A 25,665-nucleotide genomic window follows, 5' to 3' on the forward strand; every position below is an offset into this window, starting at 1 on the left:
GAGGTCTCGCCCAGGCAGGCGAGGCCACGGAGCCGGGGCGCGGACAGGACGCTGAGGGTGAGCGAGGGCGCATTGCAGCCCTGTTTCCACGGCCACAGGGCGCACCCCCCACAGATAGGACAGCCCCAGGGGCCAGGCGATCCCAACTGTCCCTCTGCCCACGCCCCGGGAGCCAGGCCGGGCCAGGGGGCTCCCTCCTGTCCCTCAGCCCCAAGACCCTGCGGGTGCACTGCCGGACTGAGCCGCGTGGTTGGTGTTCGAGGGTCCTCACCTCACAGACTCGTGGCAAACGTTTCCTTGACATGCAGCCCTGCGGCCTTGGCAGGCGTGCGTGGGCTCTTTCCCGGCCTGACGTGGCACCTGGAGGGTACAGCACCAGGGCCCTCACGGACCCGTCCTCACAGGGGACGAGAACCCAGGTGCAGACTCCCCCCAAGGCCCCGTAGGCCCAGGCACCGGCCGGTCACCGTGCATTCCAGGATCTGCCCACCACACCCCTCCTCCTGTCCCCGATGTGCGGCCGAGACAGGGGTGAGGGTGCGACACCACCAAAGCTGTGGGACCCCCGTGACTCCCCACGCCCAGGAGGGACTGCCCAGGGGTCCAGCCCGCGCCCGTCGCCTTGCCTTAATGACCCGGAAACCCCAGAATTCTATTTTCTACCTCCAGCCTCCTGCTCGAGACCCCGTCCCTGCAGCCTGTGCTCTGACCCTCTCTCAGGAGCCCCCCTGCACCAGCTCCCTGGACACAGGGCGGGGGACACAGTGACGGCCCCCTCCGGGTGGACAGTGCCGTGCTGGTCAGCAGCTGGGAGGCCTGGGGGCCCGGTGGCGGCACCAGGCACAGCCCCACTCTTTTGCCCTGCGGAACCTCCCCTCAGCCTCCAAGGTGTCCGCGGATAGTGCTTTGGTACCGGGGGAGCCGGTCCCTGGAGCAGCCCTCTCGCCGCAGGCATGTCCCTGGGCCCCGTTGCTTGGCAACTGCCCGGCACAACCCTGGCAACCGCCGCCCGGTCTCCGCAAAGGCCTGCGTTTCCACTGCGTCAGCCCCTCGGCCCCGGGAGCCGGGACGGAGCGGCCCAGGGCAGTGCCAGCCTCCAGCCTCGCCACCCGCTCCCCTCAGGCCGCCACTCGCATGTCCGGCCCCAGAGCACATGGGACCCCGGCCAGAAGGCCCTCCCGTCGGCCCTGCCAGCCGAGGGCAAGAGGGGAGACCACCCGGGTGCTCACGCCTCGGTGCTCATGCCCGGCTCTGCCACCATTGCTTTGGGCAGCATGATGGGAGTTTGCAAACTGTAAAGTGCCCGTGTCCCTGTCCCCTTCCTGGCCACTGTGGAAGCCAGGGGTAAATCCCAATCTGCAGAACTGGACAAACAGCCGCAGCTGCATTCGCATCAAAATTGGATGCAGACAGCAATTAGCACTTCATTAATAATCAATGAGGTGCCAACTTACACATCGTCCAAGAACAAATTGCAGATTCCGCTTGGCCTGTGACAGGGAGGGCTGTGGTGCCAGCCCTGCCAGAGAGTTCCAGAAGTGACAGAGAGGGGCAGCTGGGGCCCTTTGCCTCTCGCCCCCCCCTACCGACAGAGGCGGGAGGGGAACGGATGAACGAGCTCCCACCTGAGCAGGTGCCCACAGCCGGCGGTGGGTGGGGGAGGGGGAGGGGGCAATGTGGCTGCCAGTGGCCACCGCCCCAGTGACTCGCTCCTTCCAAGAGTTTCTGGAGGGTCTGTTCCACGTGGGCAGGTGGAGAAATGGGACCCGCTCTTTGTCCCGTGGCTCTCGTGGGGAGAGCGGGACCTTTACCGAGTATTTGCCGTATACGTGCCGTGCATCACATTTCAGTCCATTTTGTAGGCAAGGAAGCCAGACAGACAGACAGAGGGCAGCGGGCCTGAGCTTGGCCCCCTGGCTCCACACACAGAGACCCAGAGATCCCGCGTGCACCACGACGGCCCTCACTTTTTGTCCCCATTACCGTGTGAGCATCTCTGTTTAAAAAACCCCTTTCCCGTGGTCTCGGTCAGTCAAGGAGGGCTCCCTGGAGGAAGAGGAGACCAATTCAAAGCACTGCTTTTACCTTTTTCCTCCCCCCAGACCAGGCCTTTGGCACTGCTGTCCCCTACTAGCCAGAGGCACCCCCAGCCCACCACCCCTTCGCCCATTGTCATTTGTCTGGGGCACAGAGTGCTTGCTCTGGTTGGCTGGAGGGCACCCCGGGGGCAGCCTCAGAACTGGCATGCAGCAGGTGCTCAGGAAATGGGGAAAGACACTAGGTGGAGGACGGAGGCCAAGAACAGACCCGCAGGGGAATATCGGCAGAGGGAAGAGGCCGTGCAAAGGCCCTGAGGTGGGACTGGAGGGGACACAAGGGCACTTTGGCTCGGGGATCAAAGTGGAGGGTTCCTTGTGGAGAGGGAAGGTGGAGATGGGATGTCTGGATTTTACTCTGGGACAGAGGATGTGGCCCGGCATCCGCCGGCCACCGTGTGGTTGCTTGGGAGGGGACGTGGGCAGTGGCCGTGGAGGGAGTCTGAGGGCCACAGGGGGTGGGGCTGAGGGCAGCTCCAGTGAAGGTAGGGCCACGGGGGGAGTGGCTGTGCCTGTCGCCGGACAGCTCAGGAGACTCCCAGAGGGGGCCACGCAGAGCTTCTCTGATTCCACCCAGGGCCGGCCTCCTTGCCCGCCTCCCGCCTGCACCCGCCACCCTCACCATGAGATTGAATTTACAACGGACTCCAACACATTTAAATCCATTTATTGCAAAATTACTTTTCAATAATTACATCACCGTGCCGACTGTGTTGCATAATGAAATTAGCATGAGGGATATTAGAGAGAATATAAAATTATAAGAAATATTGAAATACCTCTTCCCCGTCTGTCTTCATGAGGCCCCATAGCTTAACTGGGGAGCGGGCGTGCCTCATGGATGGGATTGGGATGCACAGAGTGTAATTTTATAATGTCTTTTGTATAAATTAATTATAATAGTTATTGCAGGTTTTATTATTGGATTGAAATTTCCCTCGACTGAAGGCTGTCAGGGGAGAATGGGACCCTGGCTAGTGCCTCTGAGTCCCCTGGGGCCACAGAATGGGGGGAGGGGTGGACAAAGCGCAGGCCTGGGCTTTAGGGTCACGCAGAAAAGAGTTCAAATTTGGCCGTGCTGTGTGTCTTCAGTCAAGCAAGCTAGCTTCTCTGGGCCTAGGCTTCCCTCAGCCATCAAGGAAAACCCTGCCGTGAACGCAGGTGCATTGCTGGAGGCCGGAGTGAGCACGTGCCGACTGCTGGGTGCATGTTGGTGTGGCAGGTATCTGTCACCGCACGGCAGACAGATCCCAAACGTGGTGGCTTAACACAGCCGTGATGTCGCTTGTCACTGGCAATGTCCGGGGTAAGGAACTTGGGGGAGGCTTGGTTAGAGGTGCCGGCTCAGGGCCTCGCAGGAGAGTCGGCTGAAGGCTCGACTGGGGTGGGAGACACCCCCCGCCCCTGCCTGACGGTGGCCCGCAGGTCAGTCCTCACCGGCCAGCCCTAATCCGTCCTGGGAGGGGCTTCACCAAGGTATAAAGACGCGGAGGCCGGGGTCACTGGAGCCGCCTTCTCCTCCCCTGGGATTTCGTGGGGTGGGTGCCACACAGGCCAGGGTGTGTGACCCCAAGAAGACCTGCGTTCTTGTCCGCTGCCAGGTGGGGAGCCTGGCGCGGCTTTCTCGTGCCCACAGCCCCGTCTGCAGAACCCAGCGCCAGTGAGCCCTGGAGGGGCCTGGGCAGAACCGGGGCGTTGCTTCGGCTCCCGTGTTGCCAGAGCCACTGGCCGAGTGCATCCCTCCTGGCCACGGCCGTGGGGACCGGGCCCTCGCACACTCCTCGCACGCACGCGCGCACGCCTGCCACCCCGCGAAGACCAAGTGTGCCTTCTGGGCGGGAACGGGGTCAGGCTGCCCTCTGCCAGCCAGGACCTGGGGTCAGGCAGCTGGGCCGGCTGAGGCCTGGGCCCCAGAGGAAGCCACCCGGGGAGCCATGTGCCCACCGGCCGCTCCAGAACAGGTGTGGGTGCCCAGCGGGCCCAGGGTCCTCTCTGGGGGCCTCTGTGACTTCCCAAGATCACGAGGAGTCGAGGGGACACAGGGAATCGTGAAAGGAACTTGGGGACCACGCGTGCCCAGCACCCCTCCTGAGTCTCGGTCAGCTGGAATTACGATGTTCTCGCTGACGGAGGCACGTGAGCAAGACAGTCTGGGGCGAGGCGGGTGTGCCCTGTGCCCGGGGCAGGTGCAAGTGGCTTGCTTCCAGACCGCCGGGGTGCCTGGGGCTCCGTGGTTGAGCGTGGGCCCGGCTGTGCTTGCAGCCATCCTTTCCAACCTGCAGATGCCACATTTCCCCAGGGCACACGTGCACCTGTGGCGTGGAGGAGAACTCGGCCATTTCCACAGGACTCGGTCGAGTGAAGGAAAGCGAGGGGGCCTGGCGGTGAGGAAGGAGACGACCCCCCTCCCGTGGCATCAAAGCCAACTTCTCTGAGCTTTAGGCGCTGCTGGACCAGGACGGGGCAGGGGAGGAAACCGGTCACCCCCTCACGGGCCCTGAATTCAGCGTAGGGGTCCGGGGTGACCATCGTGGGGGGAGGGTCCCTGCAGCATGGTGGCAGCAGAGGGGCCAAGGAGAAGCTGTCCGAGGTGGGCGGGGGAGGGGCTGGCCCTGCCGCGTGTGGGAACAGACCCCTGGAGCCCAGAGCGAGCTCTCAACGTGACGACGGTTCCCTCCTGGCCTCCTGTGCCGAGCACCCCAGCCGGGCCGGGGTTTGGGGTCTTCCAGGAGGGGCCGGCCTCCATCTGGGCAAAGGGTTCTGGTGGCGCCCGCGTCAGGGGAGGGCAGAGGGGAGGGAGGAGCGGACCAGGAGCCCCCCAGCACCAGAGGGGGCAGAGGCAGCAGGCAACTGGACTGCAGCCACCTCAACCTTCCCCATGGCTCGAAGGGGAAGGGGGGAGGTGGGCAGGCTGCGGGCAGGGCCTGCAGGGAGCCCCAAGCTGGCCCCACACCGCTCTCCCCACTGCCAGCCTGCCGGCCCGGACCCAACCTCCCTCCCTGCCAGCCTCCCAACTTCCATTCCCCAAACCCACTGTGTGCCAAGTGCTGGTCTCCAGGCCTGGCCCTGCCCTCACGGAGCCCCGGCTGTCCCTAAGGCAGGGGCAACACCGGAAGACTTCCTGTAGGAGGTGACGTTCCAGCTGGCCCTGGGGAGAGCCGACCAATAACAGGTGCAGGCGTTGCCCCTTCCAGCATTTTCCAGAGAAACCAGGGGTGGGCGCTGCTTCTGCCTCTGCACAGCGTGTGACCTGAGAGACTCAACAGACACCCACGTGTGGTCTCAGGTCCCCGTGGTCCAGGGGCGGGCACGGCTCACCTGGGTGCTGCTCGGGGTCACGGAGGCCCCACCGCCGTGGACTGTTTCTGGCCCACTCGGGTTGTGGGCCGCACGTATTGTGTCACAGGTGCAGGGCTGAGGGCCCCGCGGCTTTACCGAGGCTGCGCTCAGGTCCGGGGTGGGGGGAGGCGACGCCCACGGTTCCCTGCCCCGTGGCCTCCTCGTAGCACCTTCGCAGCCAGCAGGACAAGCAGTCGTGCAGCCACACAAGACAGGACCTAACCTGGGGGTGGTACCCTCACCCTGGCCATTCGGGATCAAGTCACAGCCCCGCCCACACTCAGCAGGGGGGATGGGGGCGCCGAGCCCAGGTCACAGGGCAAGGGAGGGGTGGAGCCCTCCCGTTGCCTCTCCGGGTGGGAGTAGGGCAGGCGTGAGAACAGGGGTGCTCAAAGGGGAGAGGCCGCGGGCAGGGGCTGACCACAGTCCGGAGGAACGGGGGTGGCTGGGCCCTCAGGGGCTCCCCGGCCCAGGGACAGACACAGAGCGGGAGGGATCATGACACCAGCTCCCGCGTCCGGCAGGGACGGGTCCGCCTCGGCTCCGTGGTTCTTCGCACGTCCTCGCGAGAGCCGCTCTGAGCGCGGCCCAATTTATTAATGAGGACGGGATGGCGGCTCGTGGCAGCCAGCGCCGGCCGGTCCCGATCGATGGGGGCTCCGGTAACCGGGTGGTCAGCCTTGCTGTGTCTGGAGCCTGATTGCAGGACGTGCACTTGCGAGGGGCCCTCGCTCCCAAGTGCACCCCGGGAGCCAGAGTTAATTGATGCAGCTGTTTGCTCCCCGCCCACGCGGCTTCTGGGAGTCCCCTGAGGTTGTTACTCACGTAAAGTGTTTAATGAAGTGCTAAGGAGACCCTTCGCCAAGATTGCTCCCAGAATCCGATGAATGCAACAGACGATTCCTCTCCAAGCCGCGGGACCGCCCCCCACGCCCCGGGAGGACGGTGGAAGAGCCCGGAGCTCGGCCTGTCACCCCTGCCCACCAGCACCTGCCCGCGGGCCTGCCCGGCCTCCCCTCCCCAGGTCCAGGCCCCAGACGTGGTTCTGCGCGTGGGCGCCGAGGACCCTGGGACCCCGCAGAATTGCGCTTCTGCGCTTGGCCGCTTCTGGCCCCCCGTCCGCAGCTGCCCTCCCCGGGCGGGCCTCCAGCACTGGCTTCCAGGACTGATCTCACAGAAGCCCACGCCAGGGTCCACCCCCAGACCCGGCGGCCTGAGCCTGCTGGCCCAGGGGCCCGGCCCTCCGCGCTCCCCTTTCTCTGCCGATCTGTCTGTCGCCTGGCTGACGCGTGCACGAAGCCTACGACTTTTAGAGCAGGGAAGGGTCTGTGTCTCACTTATGAGTCCACCCGGAAGAGGCAAATGGCTTTTTATAAGGTTTTCGCCGTGACCAGGAGCTGGAAACCACCAAGCATCCACCACAGGAGAACGGATAAGTACACTGAGGTGCGGTCACACAGCAGAATACTACACGGCAATGAAAAGCAGCTGGGGCAGCGGACGGGCTGCTGAGTCACGGGGAGAGAGCACGGCGTGTGGTCCTGTGCCGGAAGTCATCGTAGCCCCACAGCGGAACCTGCAGCCACGCGAGCCCGGCCAGCCCAGGGCCCCCGCCCCCGCCCCGCAGCCCCACTGCCTGTCCCAAGATGGCCAGACCCGAGCGTGTGCAAGCATGAGCCCATGACGTGTGCTCACTCGCAGCTCTCACACAAGAGGGAGCCAGATGGTAAACTGAGTCAAGGGACAAAGGCACAAAGATTCATAAGTGAGGCAGGACCAAAGGGAGGAAATCCTGCAGGCCGTCTGGGAACAGTGCGTTTCCCGCTGTCCAGCAGCAGGAGGCTCACGGGAGGTCGGTTGCGGCCGGCCAGCGAAAACTCATTTCGCATCACTCATGGGTTTTCCAGAAAACCTTGAAAGTTCCACTGCAGATCATACACAGCAGACATCTCCAGCCACGACTGCCAGGATCCAGTGCTGGCCGCGAGACCTGCGAGGCCCAGAGCAAAATGAAAACGCAGGACCCTTGGTCACAAGGCAGTAGAAGCTGCCGTTGGAGGCCCTGATATAGACTCTGCACCCTTCCCACGGCCTCTCTGTCCCCTGGCCGGAGACCCTCGCCACAGCAACACATGATTTTAAGTACGTTTTTATTGTGGAAAAATATACATAACACACAAGTTATCGTTTTGACCATTTCTGAGTGAGCAGCTCAGGGGCACCGAGCACATTCACGCTGCTGTGCGGCCGCCCCACCGTCTGGCTCCAGAACGTCCCATCTCCCCACACTGAGACTCGGTCCTGTTACACACAGACCCCCACTGGCTCCCCCAGCCCCGGCCCCGCCGTCTACTCCGTGTCCCTGAGTCTGACGACCCGGGACCTCGAGTGAGTGGGTCCCAGTGCGTGTCTTCCCGTGTCCGTGAGTCTGACGACCCCGGGACCTCGAGTGAGTGGGTCCCAGTGCGCGTCCTCCCGTGTCCGTCAGTCTGACGACCCCGGGACCTCGAGTGAGTGGGTCCCAGTGCGTGTCCTCCCGTGTCCGCGAGTCTGACGACCCCGGGACCTCGTGGGAGTGGGTCCCAGTGTATGTCCCCCCGTGTCCGTGAGTCTGACGACCCCGGGACCTCGTGGGAGTGGGTCCCAGTGCGTGTCCTCCTGTGTCCGCGAGTCTGACGACCCCGGGACCTCGTGGGAGTGGGTCCCAGTGTATGTCCCCCCGTGTCCGTGAGTCTGACGACCCCGGGACCTCGAGTGAGTGGGACCCAGTGCGTGTCCTCCCGTGTCCGTCAGTCTGACGACCCCGGGACCTCGAGTGAGTGGGTCCCAGTGCGTGTCCTCCCGTGTCCGCGAGTCTGACGACCCCGGGACCTCGAGGGAGTGGGTCCCAGTGTGTGTCCCCCCGTGTCCGTGAGTCTGACGACCCCGGGACCTCGTGGGAGTGGGTCCCAGTGCGTGTCCTCCCGTGTCCGTGAGCCTGACGACCCCGGGACCTCGAGGGAGTGGGTCCCAGTGCGTGTCCTCCCGTGTCCGTGAGTCTGACGACCCCGGGACCTCGTGGGAGTGGGTCCCAGTGCGTGTCTTCCCGTGTCCGTGAGTCTGACGACCCCGGGACCTCGAGGGAGTGGGTCCCAGTGTATGTCCCCCCGTGTCCGTGAGTCTGATGACCCCGGGACCTCGTGGGAGTGGGTCCCAGTGCGTGTCCTCCCGTGTCCGTGAGTCTGATGACCCCGGGACCTCGAGTGAGTGGGTCCCAGTGTGTGTCCTCCCGTGTCCGTGAGTCTGACGACTCTGTGACCTCATCTGAGTGGGTCCCAGTGCGTGTCCTTCTGTGTCCATGAGTCTGACGACCCCGGGACCTCGTGGGAGTGGGTCCCAGTGCGTGTCCTCCCATGTCCGTTAGTCTGACGACCCCGGGACCTCGTGGGAGTGTGTCCTCCCGTGTCCGTGAGTCTGACGACCCCGGGACCTCGTGGGAGTGGGTCCCAGTGCGTGTCTTCCCGTGTCCGCGAGTCTGACGACCCCGGGACCTCGAGGGAGTGGGTCCCAGTGTATGTCCCCCCGTGTCCGTGAGTCTGACGACCCCAGGACCTCGTGGGAGTGGGTCCCAGTGCGTGTCCTCCCGTGTCCGTGAGTCTGACGACCCCGGGACCTCGTGGGAGTGGGTCCCAGTGCGTGTCTTCCCGTGCCCGTGAGTCTGACGACGCCAGGACCTCGAGGGAGTGGGTCCCAGTGCGTGTCCTCTTGTGTCCTTGAGTCTGACGACCCCGGGACCTCGTGGGAGTGTGTCCTCCCATGTCCGTGAGTCTGACGACCCCGGGACCTCGTGGGAGTGGGTCCTAGTGCGCGTCCTCCCGTGTCCGCGAGTCTGACGACCCCGGGACCTCGTGGAAGTGGGTCCCAGTGCGTGTCCTCTTGTGTCCGTGAGTCTGACGAGCCCAGGACCTCGTGGGAGTGGGTCCCAGTGCGTGTCCTCTCGTGTCCGTGAGTCTCACGACCCCGGGACCTCGTGGGAGTGGGTCCTAGTGCGCGTCCTCCTGTGTCCGCGAGTCTGACGACCCCAGGACCTCGAGGGAGTGGGTCCCAGTGCATGTCCTCCCGTGTCCTTGAGTCTGACGACCCCAGGACCTCGTGGGAGTGGGTCCCAGTGCGTGTCCTCCGTGTCCGTGAGTCTGACAACCCCAGGACCTCGTGGGAGTGGGTCCTAGTGCGCGTCCTCCTGTGTCCGCGAGTCTGACGACCCCGGGACCTCGAGGGAGTGGGTCCCAGTGCACGTCCTCCCGTGTCCGCGAGTCTGACGACCCCGGGACCTCGTGGGAGTGGGTCCCAGTGCGTGTCCTCCCGTGTCCGTCAGTCTGACGACCCCGGGACCTCGTGGGAGTGTGTCCTCCCGTGTCCGTGAGTCTGACGACCGCGGGACCTCATGGGAGTGGGTCCCAGTGCGTGTCTTCCCGTGTCCGCGAGTCTGACGACCCCGGGACCTCGTGGGAGTGGGTCCCAGTGTATGTCCCCCTGTGTCCGTGAGTGACGACCCCGGGGCCTCGAGGGAGTGGGTCCCAGTGTATGTCCCCCCGTGTCCATGAGTCTGACGACCCCGGGACCTCGAGTGAGTGGGTCCCAGTGTGTGTCCTCCCATGTCCGTGAGTCTGACGACTCTGTGACCTCGTCTGAGTGGGTCCCAGTGCGTGTCCTTCTGTGTCCGTGAGTCTGACGACCCCGGGACCTCGAGTGAGTGGGTCCCAGTGTGTGTCCTCCCGTGTCCGTGAGTCTGACGACTCTGTGACCTCGTCTGAGTGGGTCCCAGTGCGTGTCCTCCGTGTCCGTCAGTCTGACGACCCCGGGACCTCGTGGGAGTGGGTCCCAGTGCATGTCCTCCCGTGTCCGTCAGTCTGACGACCCTGGGACCTCGTGGGAGTGTGTCCTCCCGTGTCCGCGAGTCTGACGACCCCGGGACCTCGAGGGAGTGGGTCCCAGTGTATGTCCCCCCGTGTCCGTGAGTCTGACGACCCCGGGACCTCGAGGGAGTGGGTCCCAGTGTATGTCCCCCCGTGTCCGTGAGTCTGACAACCCCGGGACCTCGAGTGAGTGGGTCCCAGTGTGTGTCCTCCCGTGTCCGTGAGTCTGACGACTCTGTGACCTCGTCTGAGTGGGTCCCAGTGCGTGTCCTCCGTGTCCGTCAGTCTGACGACCCCGGGACCTCGTGGGAGTGGGTCCCAGTGCATGTCCTCCCGTGTACGTCAGTCTGACGACCCTGGGACCTCGTGGGAGTGTGTCCTCCCGTGTCCGCGAGTCTGACGACCCCGGGACCTCGAGGGAGTGGGTCCCAGTGTATGTCCCCCCGTGTCCGTGAGTCTGACGACCCCGGGACCTCGAGGGAGTGGGTCCCAGTGTATGTCCCCCCGTGTCCGTGAGTCTGACAACCCCGGGACCTCGAGTGAGTGGGTCCCAGTGTGTGTCCTCCCGTGTCCGTGAGTCTGACGACTCTGTGACCTCGTCTGAGTGGGTCCCAGTGCGTGTCCTCCATGTCCGTCAGTCTGACGACCCCGGGACCTCGTGGGAGTGGGTCCCAGTGCATGTCCTCCCGTGTCCGTCAGTCTGACGACCCTGGGACCTCGTGGGAGTGTGTCCTCCCGTGTCCGCGAGTCTGACGACCCCGGGACCTCGAGGGAGTGGGTCCCAGTGTATGTCCCCCCGTGTCCGTGAGTCTGACGACCCCGGGACCTCGAGGGAGTGGGTCCCAGTTTATGTCCCCCCGTGTCCGTGAGTCTGACAACCCCGGGACCTCGAGTGAGTGGGTCCCAGTGTGTGTCCTCCCGTGTCCGTGAGTCTGACGACTCTGTGACCTCGTCTGAGTGGGTCCCAGTGCGTGTCCTGTGTCCGTGAGTCTGACGACCCCGGGACCTCATGGGAGTGGGTCCCAGTGCGTGTCCTCCCATGTCCGTCAGTCTGACGACCCCGGGACCTCGTGGGAGTGTGTCCTCCCGTGTCCGTGAGTCTGACGACCCCGGGACCTCGTGGGAGTGGGTCCCAGTGCGTGTCTTCCCGTGTCCGTGAGTCTGACGACCCCGGGACCTCGTGGGAGTGTGTCCTCCCGTGTCCGCGAGTCTGACGACCCCGGGACCTCGTGGGAGTGGGTCCTAGTGCGCGTCCTCCCGTGTCCGCGAGTCTGACGACCCTGGGACCTCGAGGGAGTGGGTCCCAGTGCGTGTCCTCTCGTGTCCGTGAGTCTGACGACCCCGGGACCTCGTGGGAGTGGGTCCCAGTGCGTGTCCTCTCGTGTCCGTGAGTCTGACGACCCCGGGACCTCATGGGAGTGGGTCCCAGTGCGCGTCCTCCCGTGTCCGCGAGTCTGATGACCCCGGGACCTCGTGGGAGTGGGTCCTCCCGTGTCCGTGAGTCTGACGACCCCGGGGCCTCGTGGGAGTGGGATCCTACAGTGTCCATCCTTCCGTGTGTGGTTTGTGTCACTCAGCCTCCCGCCCTCCGCGTTCATGCACGTGGCGGCCGGTGCCAGGATTTCCTTGCTTGTTAAGGCTGAGTGATAGTCCATCGTGTGGCCGGACCACACTGTGGTCGTCTGTCGGTGGACGCGTGGGTCGCTTCCGTCTCTCGGCCGCCGGGAATCCTGCCGCCGCAAATGTGGGCGAGCGGGTGTCTCTTCGGGTCCTGCTTCCGGTTCTTCTGGGGATAGACCCGAAGCGGGATCGCTGGTCACGTGTGCTTCTATGCTTTGCTTTCTGAGGACCAAACGTGCTGCTTTCCAGAGTGTCTGCACCAGCTGGCATTTTCACAGGTTGCTCCACGGTTGCTCCACGTCCTTGCCGACACTTGTTTTGTTGGGTTTTGCTTGCTACGAGAACCATCCTGACGGGGTGAGGCGGCAGGAACCCCATGTGGCCGTGACCCGCGTTTCCCAAAGAATCAGTGATGTTGAGCGTCCTCCCGTGCTCGCTGGACATTCGGTTTCCCCCCTCGAGAAACGTCTGGTCGAGTCCTCGCTCAGTTTTGAACTGGGCTGGTGTCTGTTGGTGAGTTGCAGGCCCTGGTGTGTCCTGGATGTTAGCTTCTCCTCAGATGTCCCTGCCGCCCGCCCCCCACCCGGGGCTGCTGTTCCACTCTGCTGATCGTGTCCTTTGTGCACAGTTTTTAATTTTCTTCAAGTCCAATTTATCTCCTTTGCTCCTTCGTTGACCGTGTTGGCGTTGCGGCCAAGAAATCGTCACCAAATCCAACGTCACGAGTTTTGCCCGTGTTTTTCTCTAAGGGTTTTATAGTTTCACTCTTCTGTGTACGTCTGTGATCCATTTTTTTTTCAACGTTTATTTATTTTTGGGACAGAGAGAGACAGAGCATGAACAGGGGAGGGGCAGAGAGAGAGGGGGACACAGAATCGGAAACAGGCTCCAGGCTCTGAGCCATCAGCCCAGAGCCCGACGCGGGGCTCGAACTCACGGACCGCGAGATCGTGACCTGGCTGAAGTCGGACGCCTAACCGACTGCGCCACCCAGGCGCCCCTCTGTGATCCATTTTGAGATAGTTTTCGTATACGGTGTGAGGTGTGGACGTCCAGTGGTCCCAGCATCACTGTTGGAAAGGTTGTCCTTTCCCTGGGGAATGGTCTCGGCACCACAAGGCTCTTGGTTTGCTATTTAGGATCATTCTCAGTAGAAAAGACTTTTAAGTTCAAATTATCGGCACGAATTTTACCGTTCACCTTCATATCGTGCAAAGTCAGCAAACGCCCGCGTAGGGGCGCGTGGCTCACCCCCAGAACCACCAAACTACAGACACAATTCATATTTCCTTGCTCGCACATCACGTGTGTTTCCTCCCAGTGGACTGCATTTCACAGGGACGGTTGCCATCCCGCATGATCTTCCGGAACCTTCCTCGTCAAGGAGTAGTTTCCGTGTCCCCTCCCCTTGAACCTGGGCAGACTTCAGTGACGCCCTTGACTGGTGGCAGAGACAGCTTCCAAGGGTAGGTGATAAAAATGCCAGACACGGTGCACCTGGGTGGCTCTGTCGGTTGAGCATCCGACTCTTGATCTCGGCTTAGGTCATGATCCTGAGGTCACGGGCTCGAGCCCCAAGTCGGGAGCTAATGCTCCCCCAGCCCTCCCCCTACACAGACACATTCCATTGCACCCCTGTCTTAAACTCCTCACATCAAGATTAGCCCAAAGTATGTTCAAGAGTCCCGGAAGCCCAGGAGCCCGCGGTCCAACTGGGCTTCCAGCCACAGCCGTGTGGATAAGCTGACCCGAAAGTGGGCGGTCCTACAGAGCTCTGCCCACATTGCACATTCAAGGGCAGAATAAGTATCAGTTACTGTCAGAAGCCAGTATTTGGAGGGGGGGGGTGGTTGTTACACAGCAGTTGATAACTGATACACCGAAGCCTGGACGCTGGTACGCTCTAGCCCTACAGCCATAGCTGTGGCCGCTGTCCACACACAGACGGTGGGGCCAGGGACTGGTGGGCAGACTTGGGACTTAGGGCACCCTTAGCGGTGGGGTTTCCAGAATGCATGGGATTGGACACGAGGAGGTCTTCTGTGGTGGGGACGGCGGGGCTGTTGGCTGGGCTGTGGCACGCCGGGAGAGGACCAGGCCAGGTCGGGGACGTCTGGGATTCACTTTGGGACACCCCAGGGAGCAACAGGTTGGGGTCTGGTTTGTGGTCAGGACATAAAGGCACAAGTAGGGAAACCAGCCACGTGTGTGGACAAGACCCTTCCCTCCCAGGCACTTACAGGCTGAACTGTGTCCCCCTGCGTTGAAGTCCTGACCCAGAGCCCCAGCACCTGGCCCCAGCCTCATCGCAGTTGTAAGTAGCCATGACAGGGGTGGACTCCCAATGCAACGTGACCTGATAAAAAGGGGACATTTGGACACAGACACACAGGGGGACGCCACGGGAGGATGATGGCAGAGGTTGGGGGACGCATCTACCTGCCGAGGAACGCCAGAGGCGGCCAGCAAACCACCTGCAGCTGGGCCCTCCCCCGAGTCTCGGGGTAGGGGGCGGGGGCGCGGGAACCAGCCCCGCCACACCTCGATCTTGGAGCTCAGCCTCCAGAGAGGGGCGACAGTGAACTTCAGGTGTGGAAGCCGCCCGGTCTGTGGCTCTCGTTAAGGAGCCCCTGGAAAGTAACACAGGCCTGCATCTGCCAGTTGGGGGCAGGGAGGCGAAGCTGCGCGCCGAGTTCTGCCCCCGGGGGAGGCAGGTGCGTGGGGAGGCCTGCCTCCATGCTGTGTGCCAGAGCAGGGTCCTCACCCCCCACCCAGTGGGTGGCCTATCGGCCAGCGTACGTGTCTGCGCCGCTGAGAGCCAACAGTTTCCAGGGGCGGGCAAACATCGATTGAGCGCCGGCTGGGTGCTTCACACATGGTTCAAACATGACAACAGACAAACTCCTATCTGTCCTTCAAAACCCAGCTCAGGGGTCACCTCCTCCTTGAAGGCTTCCGTTTAGTAACTTCCAAAGAGAAAGGGAACAGCCACAGTCTGTGCAACCTGGGTCCCTTAGCATCCCCTTATTTGCCACCGTGGACCCCTAAACAAAAGGCACGGAGCCGTGAGCACCCGCCAGTCTTGTTCATCCCTGTGCCCTAGCGCTGAACACAAGGCCTAGTGAGCAGTAGCCTCTAAGGAATGCTTGTGAAGTAAGTCAACAGCCAAATGTTTGGTCTGGTGGACTTGGTCCAGTGGAACTGAGCTGAGTCTCTGGGTTGGCTCTTAAGGAGACCAGCAAGGCCTCACGTTGCTAACTACAAGGAGAACGTGGCCTGTCGGTGCCCTGCCGTGGACACCTGTTGCACACCAGAATCTAAGGGGAAATCCAGGAGGTCTTCATGGAGGAGGAGACATCTGAGAATACTCTTTTTTTTTTTTTAATGTTTATTTATTTTTGAGAGAGAGAGACAGAGTGCAAGCAGGGGAGGGGCAGAGAGAGAGGGAGACACAGAATCCGAAGTAGGCTCCAGGCTCCGAGCTGTCAGCCCAGAGCCCAACGCAGGGCTCGAACCCACAGACCGTGAGATCACGACCTGAGCCGAAGTCGGACGCTCAACCGACTGAGCCCCCCAGGCGCCCCTGAGAATACTCTTTGAAGCGCAAACAGGTTCACCCTGGCAATGAGGGAAAGGAGGACCTTCTGGAAGCGAGTGAGGCAGTGGGGTACAAGACCGGAAGGAAGAAGAGAGGGGCTGCCCGGGGCCCCCAGGACGCTCCACCCCAGCAGATGTCAAGCTCAGAACCCACTCGCGGCCCCCCACATTGCACCCCCATCCCGGCTGCCTTGGAAGGTTAACGGGCCTCTGCTCTCGTGTGCACCTAGTGCGGGGGCCTCTGGGAAACAGAAGGGGTGAGTGTGGGCGGTGGGGACCCTGTAGGCCACCCGCCAGTCACCCTGGATGTGGCTGCTCCCCAGCACGCACCTGGGCTATCCCCGTTTTCAACTGGACGTCCCCAAACTCCTCCGTGACCTTGGGCGACCCTGCACCTTGCCCCGGGCCTCAGCTCCCCATCTGTTCAATAAGGGGTCACTCCTGTGCCCTCAACTCCCCTCCAGTTCAAGGTCTGCCCTTCACTGGGCTCCCCGCCCCTCAGTCGAGTTGACTGGCACTGGCCTGGCCAGCGCCGTCCGGGGTGCACGTCCGGGCGCCCGGGAAGGGGGGCAGCAAAACTCCTCAGTGCGCATTCCTGCTCCGTGGTGAGTTGTTTGTTTTCATAACCAATTCAGTATTTAAGACGCGGCCAGCCGCCGCGGAGCTCTCGGGCTCCCCCTTCCTTTGTCTCCACCGCTCCCCTCCGCCCGCCCCTCGCACCTCCTCCGACAAACCCTGCGATTCTGATGGAAAATTCATTAGTCTCTCCCTCCCCTGCCCGCGTTCCCAGGCAGCTCCTCGCCTGATGTGTCCTCTCCATCCTGATTATCTGGAGACGCCAATTTCAAAGAGACATCTTAATAGTGATGTCAACGAATTAATTAGATGTGTTAATGAGCTAAAAGCAACCCAAATTAAATTAATGCGGCAATAAGCACAGACAGCAAAATTAGCTCCAATTTCTCTGAATGACTCTGAACTGTACACAACACCTCATCTCGCAAGAACACCACCATCCCCCAAAGCTAATCAAGAACCCGGCGCAATTAACTGCTTAATTACAAACAGGCACACGCGCACACGCGTGCACGCACGCAAACACGCCTGCAAGAAATTCAGCAGGCAGGGAGGGGCCGGCCCGGGCCGGCCTGGGCCAGCCTGGGGGGTGGGAAGCGCGAATCCCCCCGAAATAGCGCCCATCATGGTCATACCGCCACCCCTCAGTGATCTGACCCCGGCACAGCGGCTTGGCACCGAGGCGCGGGCATTCCAGTGCCTGGTCTGTGTTCTGCGGTCAATGTCAGGTGGCTGGGCCCCGCCAGGGGGAGAAGGGCTGCTGGGGTGCTCCTGCAGGGCCCCTGGGCCCCTACCTGGGGGCGTGGGGTGGCTGGGGAGGGGCGCAGGATGAGGGAGAAGGGAGGAAGAGGGGCGGGAGGGAGGGAGCCCAGCTCTGAGTTGTTTACTGCTTGCATCAGAATCTGAGTTGCAACTAAAAAGCTAATTGTCCAGCCGGCTGATTTCCCACCGGGCAGGGAGAGCTGCTAATAGCTTCGCAAGCGGCTCAGGTATCTGATTAGCTGTGATTGCAGCTAGAGACAGGAGAGGGGTGAGGGCAGAAGTGGGGAGGAAGGAGGGCGTGGCGAGGAAGGGGGAGGTGGGCCAGATGGATGGCGGGCCCAAGGCTCGGAGGGCGCTGGGCAGGTGCAGGGGAGGAGGTGACGGAGGAAACAGAGGTGATCTGGGAGGGTCTGGCCCCCCCCATGTGTGGAGCTGGGATCCGGGATCCAGGATCCCCACCGGTGGCTCTGCTGCCCAGGCCATGCCGTCTCCAGGGAGGCCTGTGCCCCTGCAGGCCCATCTAGAACACGGGGTACTAGCTGGGCCTGGCCTGACGGCAGGACGCGTGACCCAGAGCCCAGGAGCAAGGGGCAGGCCCAGAGTGTCCCCAGTTGGTGCCAACAGTCAGGGGCTGGAGTAGCTGCCCCTGTGGGCACGCACGGGGCCAGCAGGCAGTGAGGCCCGGACCCCCGGCTGTCTCCCACCCTCCCACCTTTGAGGTCAATGAGTTTAGTCTCCTAAGTCAAGGATGCTTTTTGTTCATTTCAGATGCGGGTGATTGATTCGGGGAGAGAAGGAAGGAGCTGGTCGATTTGGTCCCTCCAGGCCAGCCTCCCGGGGCGCCCAGGCTCCGTGGAGAATGGCTCTCCCCAGAGCAGGGCAGGGGGTGGGGGTCCCTGGGAGGACCACGGATGGGGGCTGGGGGCGGGCGGCACAGGCCTCGTCTCCCTCTGCGTCCTTCCCTCTTCGTTGGTCCACTTGTCTGTTTTTCAGCGTATTGATTCATTTTAAATATATCCGTTTCCATCCTGCTGCACGCTGGAAACTGGACAATACGGCCTCATGAACCGTGGCCATAGGCTGCACCCCTTGTGGTGAGCACCCAGCCCCCAGGACGGGCATCCCTGTGCGCTGGGCACTAATGGTGTGAGCACAGGGCTCCGGGGCCCCGAGCACCCCACAGGGGCACCGAGAGTCCCAGGGAGGAGGTGGCCTGTTGATCGGACCGCCAGCCTGGGGTCACGGAGAACCCGCCCCCAAGGCCACCCCCGAACGGGCCTCCGACTTCAAACCCCAGAATGGGGAATCTCAAGCATGAGTTTAAGGGAGGAAGAGGCTCGGCGTCTTCAAGGCCCACGGATGTGGCATCCTGAGGCTGTCGGGACAGGCCCGGATTCCCAGGCTGGATGCTTGCTTCCTTTTATAGCTGGGGAGACTGAGGCTGAGGGTCTGGGGGACGGGGTCGGGGGGGTTGCTCAGGTCACACAGGCCCTCTGCTTCCTCTGCTCCGATGCTGGGCCGTCACCTCGGAGGCTGTACAGGGCTTTATCTCCCAGCAGGAAAAAAGGATTGTTTTGCTCAGGAAAGTGTTCCAAAGAGGTTTCCAGTCCCCAGGCAGGGGCGAGTCCCCAGGGCCTTTGGGGGCGGGGACAGCAGGGTGGGAGGGGCGTCCCCGACCGGCTCTCCCTTAGCTGGCCACCCCTCGGTCTCCGTCCTGTCCTCTGACTCGGGGAGGGCCCGGGGCACACACACAGGTGCGCGCACGGCTTGGGGAAGCAGGCTGGTGCTGTGTCAGGCACACACCTGGAGGCCGCCCAGGCCCCGCAGCCCACACCAATTAGGAACTCACTTTACATTATTTTAATTTGTCTCTGGGGCCCTGGAAGCAAAGTCATGCGATTATTATTATTATTTTTTTGGCTGGAAACTCCAGCAGCCATTGTATAAATTACGTATAATTGAATCCATCGGACGTCATTTCTCTTAAACACTCATGTTTTCCTTTTCCCAGCAACTGGGCCACCCGCTCCGAACTCGCTCCCGTGCCCCTGGGAAGAGGGGGGAGGCTCTGAGCCACCCAGGCCACCTCACCTGTAGGGAACAGGGGCTCTACTCCGTCCCTCATGGGCTCCACCTGCCACCGCACCACTGGCTGCTGTGTGGCCTGAGCGAGTGGTGTCACCTCTCTGAACTCCCGTCTCCCCCCTGTCAAAGGGCTGGTGTGAGGGTCAGAGACAGACAATGCCCGGAGGATTCTCAGCGTGCTGCCCGCGTGGAGCGTCCCACTCAGAGAGCTCGGTGTGCAGCCACACCAGAGCATCCCCTCCCCGCAAAGCATGGGCCCCTGGTACGCAGGGGTTTGGCTTTAATCAGCATGGACAGGGAAACAGGTGTCACGAAGGAAGAGTCTGTGTCACTCCCACAATCCCCTGGAAACATGCAGGGCCTCCTGGGAAGCACCGGGTAGGGCAGGAGGCGGGGGAGCGAAACTCCGGGCAGGGCGGGCAGGCCTAGGACTGGCCACTGTGGATGGCCTCAGCGGGTCCTGGGGCACAGGGGCCGTCCCTGGGGCCTGGGGTGACTGGGGCAGGAGGACGGGGCCTGGGGTATGAGGGCTCCACAGGGGAGGGCTGGGGCGGGGGCTCTGTGTTGGCTGGGCTGCGTTTGGAGAGTGTGCTCTCGTCTCCGGGGCCTGCAGGTCGTCAGAGCTTCAAACACGCAGGCAATGGGAAAACACAGTTAATAGAGAGGGATCAAACAGACGTCAGCAGCGCATGGGAGGCCGTGTCCCGTCTGATGGTGCTGAGCCCTCTCCGCCGGCTTTGGGGACCCCACAGTCGGAGCCGGGATGGGAGTGCTGACCCCGGCCTAGAGCTGAGGACACTGAGGCCCAGCGAGGGAAGCCGCTTGCTTGAGGTCACCCGGGGAATTGGGTCGGGCCAGGGAATTGTGACCTCAGCCTCCTCGGGGCCGGCAGAGAGAGGAAGGAGCTTCCCTGTGGCCCGGCGTGGGGGGTGGACGCCAGGCTCCTGGGCTGTGTCGGGGTCCAGCGAGGCCCTGTCTGTGACGCATCGGCGCCTAGCGGGTGCCCGGTAAGCACTCACTCTCTGGGCGAGTGCGGACAAGACTGTGCCCCGCCCCAGGCCTCGGTTTCCCTATCTGTACCTCAAGGGATGCAGTGGCCAGGCCAGGGGCTCGGGCTGCAAGACGGCCCGCACCGTTCGCCCTGGCACCCTCGCTCCGGGAACCTACCCCGTCCACACTCTCCTGCAAGAGAGCTGGGCGGCCCAGGCTGCTCCCCCAGGCAGACACCCGGCAAGGGCGGGCGGATGACACCGTGGTCGCACCCTGCGCCGGTACAGCCGGTGGCCGGCCAAAGGGACGGTGCGGCTCCACACGGAAGCGGGCGAGGCGGCTCAGGCTGGAAAGACGCAGGACGCCGCGTGCATGCCGTCGCCGTGGGGAAGGCAGGAGGCTTCGTGGGGCGCTTCTGGACACTCGGGACACTGTGAAGAGCAGAGCAGGAAGCCCGGGTCTGCGGTGGAAGGGAAGCATCGCAACCTCTTCCCCTTTGCGCCCGTTACTTTGTCGTTAAAGAAGTTCTAAGCGCTTTTAGGTATAAACACCACAAATGTACATCCACGCAAAAACGTGTACCTAAATGTTCGTGGCGGCGGCGCTCGCGACGGCCGAGAGGTGGAAACCACCCAGACGTCCGTCATCTGATGGGTGGATCCACACGGTGGGGTGCGTGCAAACGACTGAGGTTACTCGGCCACGGAAGGATTCCACGTGGATGAAGCTTGAAGACATCTGCTCGGAGAAAGAGGCCACTCACAGAGAACACGCCGGAGACGTACAGAGCGGGCACAGCTGTGGGGACAGGGCAGTGGTTTGGGAGCAAATGGGGACTGGCTGCTAATTCGTAGGGTCGGGTTTTTTTTGGGGTGACGACAGCGTTCTCAAATGAGACACTGGGGTGCTTGCACAGCTCTGCAAACGCACGAAAGACACACGAGTGTTAGGAAGAAGTGGACAGGGTGCTGAGGGTCCTTGGCTGTGGGGACACAGCACACCAACTCGGGGATCTGAAACCACAGAAAGCCCCGGGCCCCAAGTCCAAGATCAAGGTGGCCCAGGGTGAGCTCCCTGCAAACGTCGGAGGGGAGGAGCCCTCCGGATGCTCTGCGGGATGCCGGGCGGTCCTGTGGCTGCACCCCCCCCCCCCCCCCGCCTCCGCCGGTCAGTCCGCAGCCCGCTCTGCTTCTTAGGGGACCAGACACCCTGGATTTAGGGCCCATCCCAGCGACCTCATCTTCATGTGGTGACCTCTGTGCAGACCCTATTTCCAAATAAGGCCACGTTCACAGCTGCCAGAGGCTAGGATTTCCGCACCTCTTTTTGGAGACACAGTTCAACCCAGTTCATGTGACTTGTATCTCGATAAAGACGTTGTTTTTCTCAAAAGTTTTAAGCTGTGAAATACAAAGAGAAGGGCGGCTCAGTCGGTTAAGCATCCAGGTAAGCGTCTGACTCTTGATCTCAGCTCAGGTCTCAATCTCAGGGTCATAAGTTCAATGCCCGCATCCGGCTTCACGCCCCGCGTGGAGCTTCCTTTAAAAAAAAATTACAGGGGCGCCTGGGTGGCGCAGTCGGTTAGGCGTCCGACTTCAGCCAGGTCACGATCTCGCGGTCCGGGAGTTCGAGCCCCGCGTCGGGCTCTGGGCTGATGGCTCAGAGCCTGGAGCCTGTTTCCGATTCTGTGTCTCCCTCTCTCTCTGCCCTTCCCCCGTTCATGCTCTGTCTCTCTCTGTCCCAAAAAATAAATAAACGTTGAAAAAAAATTTTTTTTTTAAATAAAAAAATAAAAAAATAAAAAAAAAATTACAAAGAGGGGCGCCTGGGTGGCGCAGTCGGTTAAGCGTCCGACTTCAGCCAGGTCACGATCTCGCGGTCCGTGAGTTCGAGCCCCGCGTCGGGCTCTGGGCTGATGGCTCAGAGCCTGGAGCCTGTTTCGGATTCTGTGTCTCCCTCTCTCTCTGCCCCTCCCCCATTCATGCTCTGTCTCTCTCTGTCCCAAAAATAAATAAACGTTGAAAAAAAAATTTTAAAAATAAAAAATAAAAAATAATTACAAAGAGAGAGAGAAGGAACACAGCCATTGTCCCGAGCATGAGCCTGATGCACTCTGGGGGGACTCACGAGCTCGGAGCAGCAGTAGTCGTAGTAAAAATGTCCCTGGCTGGGAACCTGGCCGGTTCTGCCCAGAAGGCCCGCCCCTGGCCTGGCCCCTGCCCTACTCTCCGCTGGGTCCTCACCCCGGCAGGCCTGTCACGTGCCCACATCCCACCTTCTGAGGTAACAACCTGCCACACGCACAACCTCTTTGCACCCAAAACGTTCTCTGATCTGTGTAAGCTACAATTGAGTCTGCGCCGCTTGATATTAATATCTTTTGTTTGTGTGTCAGGGTTCTGCGGAATCTAATTAAGGCGTGTTCTCGGTGTATCCGGGGTGTTCAAACAACTCCGCGGAGCAGACAATGCAAGCTGTTGACCTGCACAGATAAACTGCTTACGGAGGACTGGGGGGCGGCGGGCGGGGGGGGGGGTGCACGGCTGTTCTTTTCTGCCAGGGTGCCGGCAGCTCACCACCCTTGTGTGCGGGCGGCCCCAGCGTCCTTGGAGGGGCGTGCCGACCCCAGCGGCAGTTTTGGTATGCCCTTCTGTGTGTGCAGACGCGTGCACAAATGTGCGCCACACCCAAGTTAGGCCTCCCTGGACAAGCAGCCAGCAGTGTCGTGTCTCCCCCGTCATCGCCCCATGCACAGATGGGGACGCTGAGGCCCTGGTGCGCCTCACGCGCGCGGGGGTTAAGGTGGACCTCAGGGCTGCCTTCAAGTAGCCGACAGGTAGCGGCGAAAGCCACATCGGGGAGGGCTGGCCCTGGGGTAACACTCGTGCCTGCAGTGCAGACTCCAGGGCAGGCCCAGGTAAAAACTGTCATCCCCCCCGCAGAGAGGTCTGGCCTGGACCCACACAGTGGGCTGCTGGCAGTGCTGGACCTTCCTGACCCTGGAGTCCACGGCGGGGCTCCCTTTTAAGGAATTCGCGCGCCCACGAAGTACCTGCCCCGCGCAGCTTAGCAGACGCCGCAGCGCCACCTGCCGACCGCGCTCGGGGCTGCAGGGAGGGCGTGAGGCTGGATTGGAGGCCCCGCCCCTCCGCCAGGCCCGCCCATCTGCCCCAAGCCCTCCCGCCACCCGGCCTACCCGTTTGCCCCATTCCCCGCCCACTCTGGACCCCTCCCCACCTGCCCCGTTCGGCTCCAGGCCCCGCCCACTGCCCCGAGGCCCCGCCCCTCCCCCCACCAGGCCCGCCCACCTGTCCCAAGCCCCGCCTCTCCGCCAGGCCCGCCCATCTGCCCGGGGTCTCGCCCCGTCCCCTCCGGGAAGCCTCGCGAAAGCCAGGCTCAGGGAACCCGGACGCTATAGTTCCCCGGGAGAGGTGGGCAGCTTGGTCACGACTTTCGGGTCCAGCTTGAAGCGGGCACAAACGCCTGCCAGGGGTACAAGAGGCGTGTTCACTGTGTCATGATCCTGCCATTACGTGGGCCCATCTTTCAGGTGAGGAAACCGAGTGGAGAGAAGTTGTCACCCGCCTGGGTCCCACGAGGAGGAGTGACCCAGTGGGCTGTGAGCCCCGCAGCCGCTGCAGAGCGGGCACTGACGACGACCAGTAAACCAAAGTGTATCTGTTACCTGTTAATTGAGTCGTTCACACTGCAAACCGGTGTGACCCTCTCGCCACTGTGCGGTAGGGGTGCTGACACCGTTTCACAGGTGAGGCACACAGAGGCGCCTGCATCGCGAAGTGTCGGGGCAGGCCACACCCCCCCTTCTGTGCTGGAGCCAGGACCCGACGTGAGCAGGAATCTGGGGCAGAGGCCGAGGACCCTCAGGAGTGGGTTGGGCTGAGGGTCACGTCCTGGGCAGGACTGGGAGGCGGGGCCCCTCCCGGAGTGGCCTCAGTCTCCGCATCCAGATGGCGTGTGGTGGGGGAGCTGGAGCGAATCGCTCGGGTTCTGCCCCTGCCCTCCAAACGCCGCGAGTCCGGGATCTACCAAGGACTGTACGGGCACAGGGACCCGGGCTTCACCTGCTCTCGCACCCGGCCGGCCCCCCACAGGGCCCCTCCCGGCGCCTGTGGCTTCACCACCGGGAATTTGAGCGCCTCTGGCCACCACATGCCCCCCGCCCCGGGAGGAGGCGTCTGTGGGGATTAGGGGCTGCCAGGGGCAGAGGGAGCCCCTGGGGCTGGGGGACCCTGAGAAGCATGACCTTACCCAAGTCCCACCGCCCAGCCTCCTCCCGCAGCCCCCAGGCCCCCGCTGTCCCACCTGTCCCATCCACCGGCTACCACGCCATCGGGGGCCCAGTCGCACACAGCTATGTGCACACCCCAGCTGTACCGCTGCCAAGCTGTGTGGCCTTGAGCGAGTCGCTTCACTTCTCTGAGCCTTCGTATCCTCATCGGGAAAGTGGGCTGACATCCTGGGCTGGTTCTGGCCCAGGTGTGGGCCTACCAGAGCCCGGAGCAGAAGAGGGCAGGTCTGCAGCCCCCGCCGGACCACAGGTCTCGGGAGTCCCTACTGTGTGCTGGTGCAGCATCAGACTTGATGTCGCTGCTGTCCCTGGCATCCCACCACCAGCCTGAGAGCCAGGCCAGAGTGCCTTCCTCAGCCCCATTTTACAGGTGGGAACACGGAGGCTCAGAGAGGCAGTGTGATTTGCCCAAGAAGTGAGGAGAACAGGTTTCCAGCCCACGACTCGGCTGTAAGCAGAGCGAACCGTGGGCCAGGGGTCCCTAACCTCAGGCCCAGGGGTCCCCCGGGCTCCAGCTGGCCTGGCGCAGGTTGGGCTCCAGGACCCTTGGAGGAAGGACGCACAGCTACTTTATAAAGGCTGGGAATTGGCTCCTTCTCCCAGAGAGGGGCACAGCCGGGCCCTTCAGCATCTGTTGTGCGGACAGGCAGCCTGGGGCTGGGGCGGAGCCCCGGGGAGCCAAAGTGCGTGTGTCTCAAAGCCCGGCCGCGGGCCACACCGTGGGCGAGAATGGCCCCTTGGGCCGTCCCCACCCGGCAAGGGTGCACGCGGCCCCACGCCCGCACTGATGCACACGCGCACCCCTCTGCGGTCCCAGGTAATAGCAAAAGCAGGGCTCAGGGACCGGTTTCCTCTAGCCCCAGGTAGGGAGGAGTGTCAGAGCCCCCACAGGTTAGTCCCCCGGCCTCTCGGGGCAAGAGGCCTGAGACCAAGGCTTCAGAACTGACCGTGACATCCCTCCAGGCTGTAAGCGCGTGCCGGTTCCCTCCCGCCCCACGCACACGCACACAGGTGCGTGCCGGGCAGCCGGCACTACCCTGCACATGCCCCCTGCGGCCGCTGGATGGGCGGAGGGACGGTCGGAGCGGGGGGCGGAGGGTGCCCACAGCGCTCTCGGCAAAGCCCAGGACCTGTCCTCACAGAGACACCTGCCTGGTGCGGGAGGCACAGACCTCGCGGGCCCTCACAGACCCCCAGATGGGCACCCGCCCCTCCACCTCCTGCCGTTTTCCAGGGGCATCCGCTTCCTCCCCTGGGCCTGTGTGGGGACCCCCTGCTCCACCGGCTCTCCAGAGACCCCTCGCAACCAGGGCTGGACACGAGGCACTCGGAAGCGGGGCGTGGAGGGATGGGCCCAGGAAGTCCCCCTTCCCTTGGCAATTCAAGTGCATTGTTG

The 25,665-nt window shown here is 62.8% G+C and overlaps 1 protein-coding gene and 1 long non-coding RNA gene across 2 annotated transcripts; both read right to left on the bottom strand.

Annotated features, from left to right (window-relative positions):
* Positions 1 to 8,224: 8,224 nt before the first annotated feature.
* On the bottom strand, positions 8,225 to 9,601 carry LOC122472050 (hornerin-like). Its single transcript, XM_043561367.1, has 3 exons — positions 9,210 to 9,601; positions 8,795 to 9,087; positions 8,225 to 8,672 (listed from the first exon to the last, which is right to left on the bottom strand). The coding sequence occupies exons 1-3, from the start codon at positions 9,525 to 9,527 to the stop codon at positions 8,225 to 8,227; spliced, it is 1,059 nt and encodes a 352-aa protein (XP_043417302.1). The 5' UTR covers positions 9,528 to 9,601.
* Positions 9,602 to 11,310: 1,709 nt separating this feature from the next.
* On the bottom strand, positions 11,311 to 11,861 carry LOC122472080. The gene is made up of 3 exons (XR_006294340.1): positions 11,801 to 11,861; positions 11,679 to 11,739; positions 11,311 to 11,507 (listed from the first exon to the last, which is right to left on the bottom strand). It is a non-coding gene; the product is annotated as an uncharacterized LOC122472080 (long non-coding RNA).
* Positions 11,862 to 25,665: the final 13,804 nt, after the last annotated feature.

The sequence above is a fragment of the Prionailurus bengalensis genome, chromosome E3, assembly GCF_016509475.1.
Source record: "Prionailurus bengalensis isolate Pbe53 chromosome E3, Fcat_Pben_1.1_paternal_pri, whole genome shotgun sequence".
Lineage (NCBI taxonomy): Eukaryota > Metazoa > Chordata > Mammalia > Carnivora > Felidae > Prionailurus > Prionailurus bengalensis.

What these genes read in the sequence shown, in the direction of transcription:
- LOC122472050 (XM_043561367.1), bottom strand. Translation starts at nt 9,527, where the DNA reads ATGCACTGGGACCCACTCCCTCGAGGTCCTGGGGTCGTCAGACTCGCG. An exon ending in GGAGGACACACTCCCACGAG is followed by an intron (nt 9,088 to 9,209) that starts GTCCCGGGGTCG and finishes CACTCCCACGAG; the next exon opens with GTCCCGGGGTCGTCAGACTC. An exon ending in CTGGGACCCACTCCCACGAG is followed by an intron (nt 8,673 to 8,794) that starts GTCCCGGGGTCG and finishes CACTCACTCGAG; the next exon opens with GTCCCGGGGTCATCAGACTC.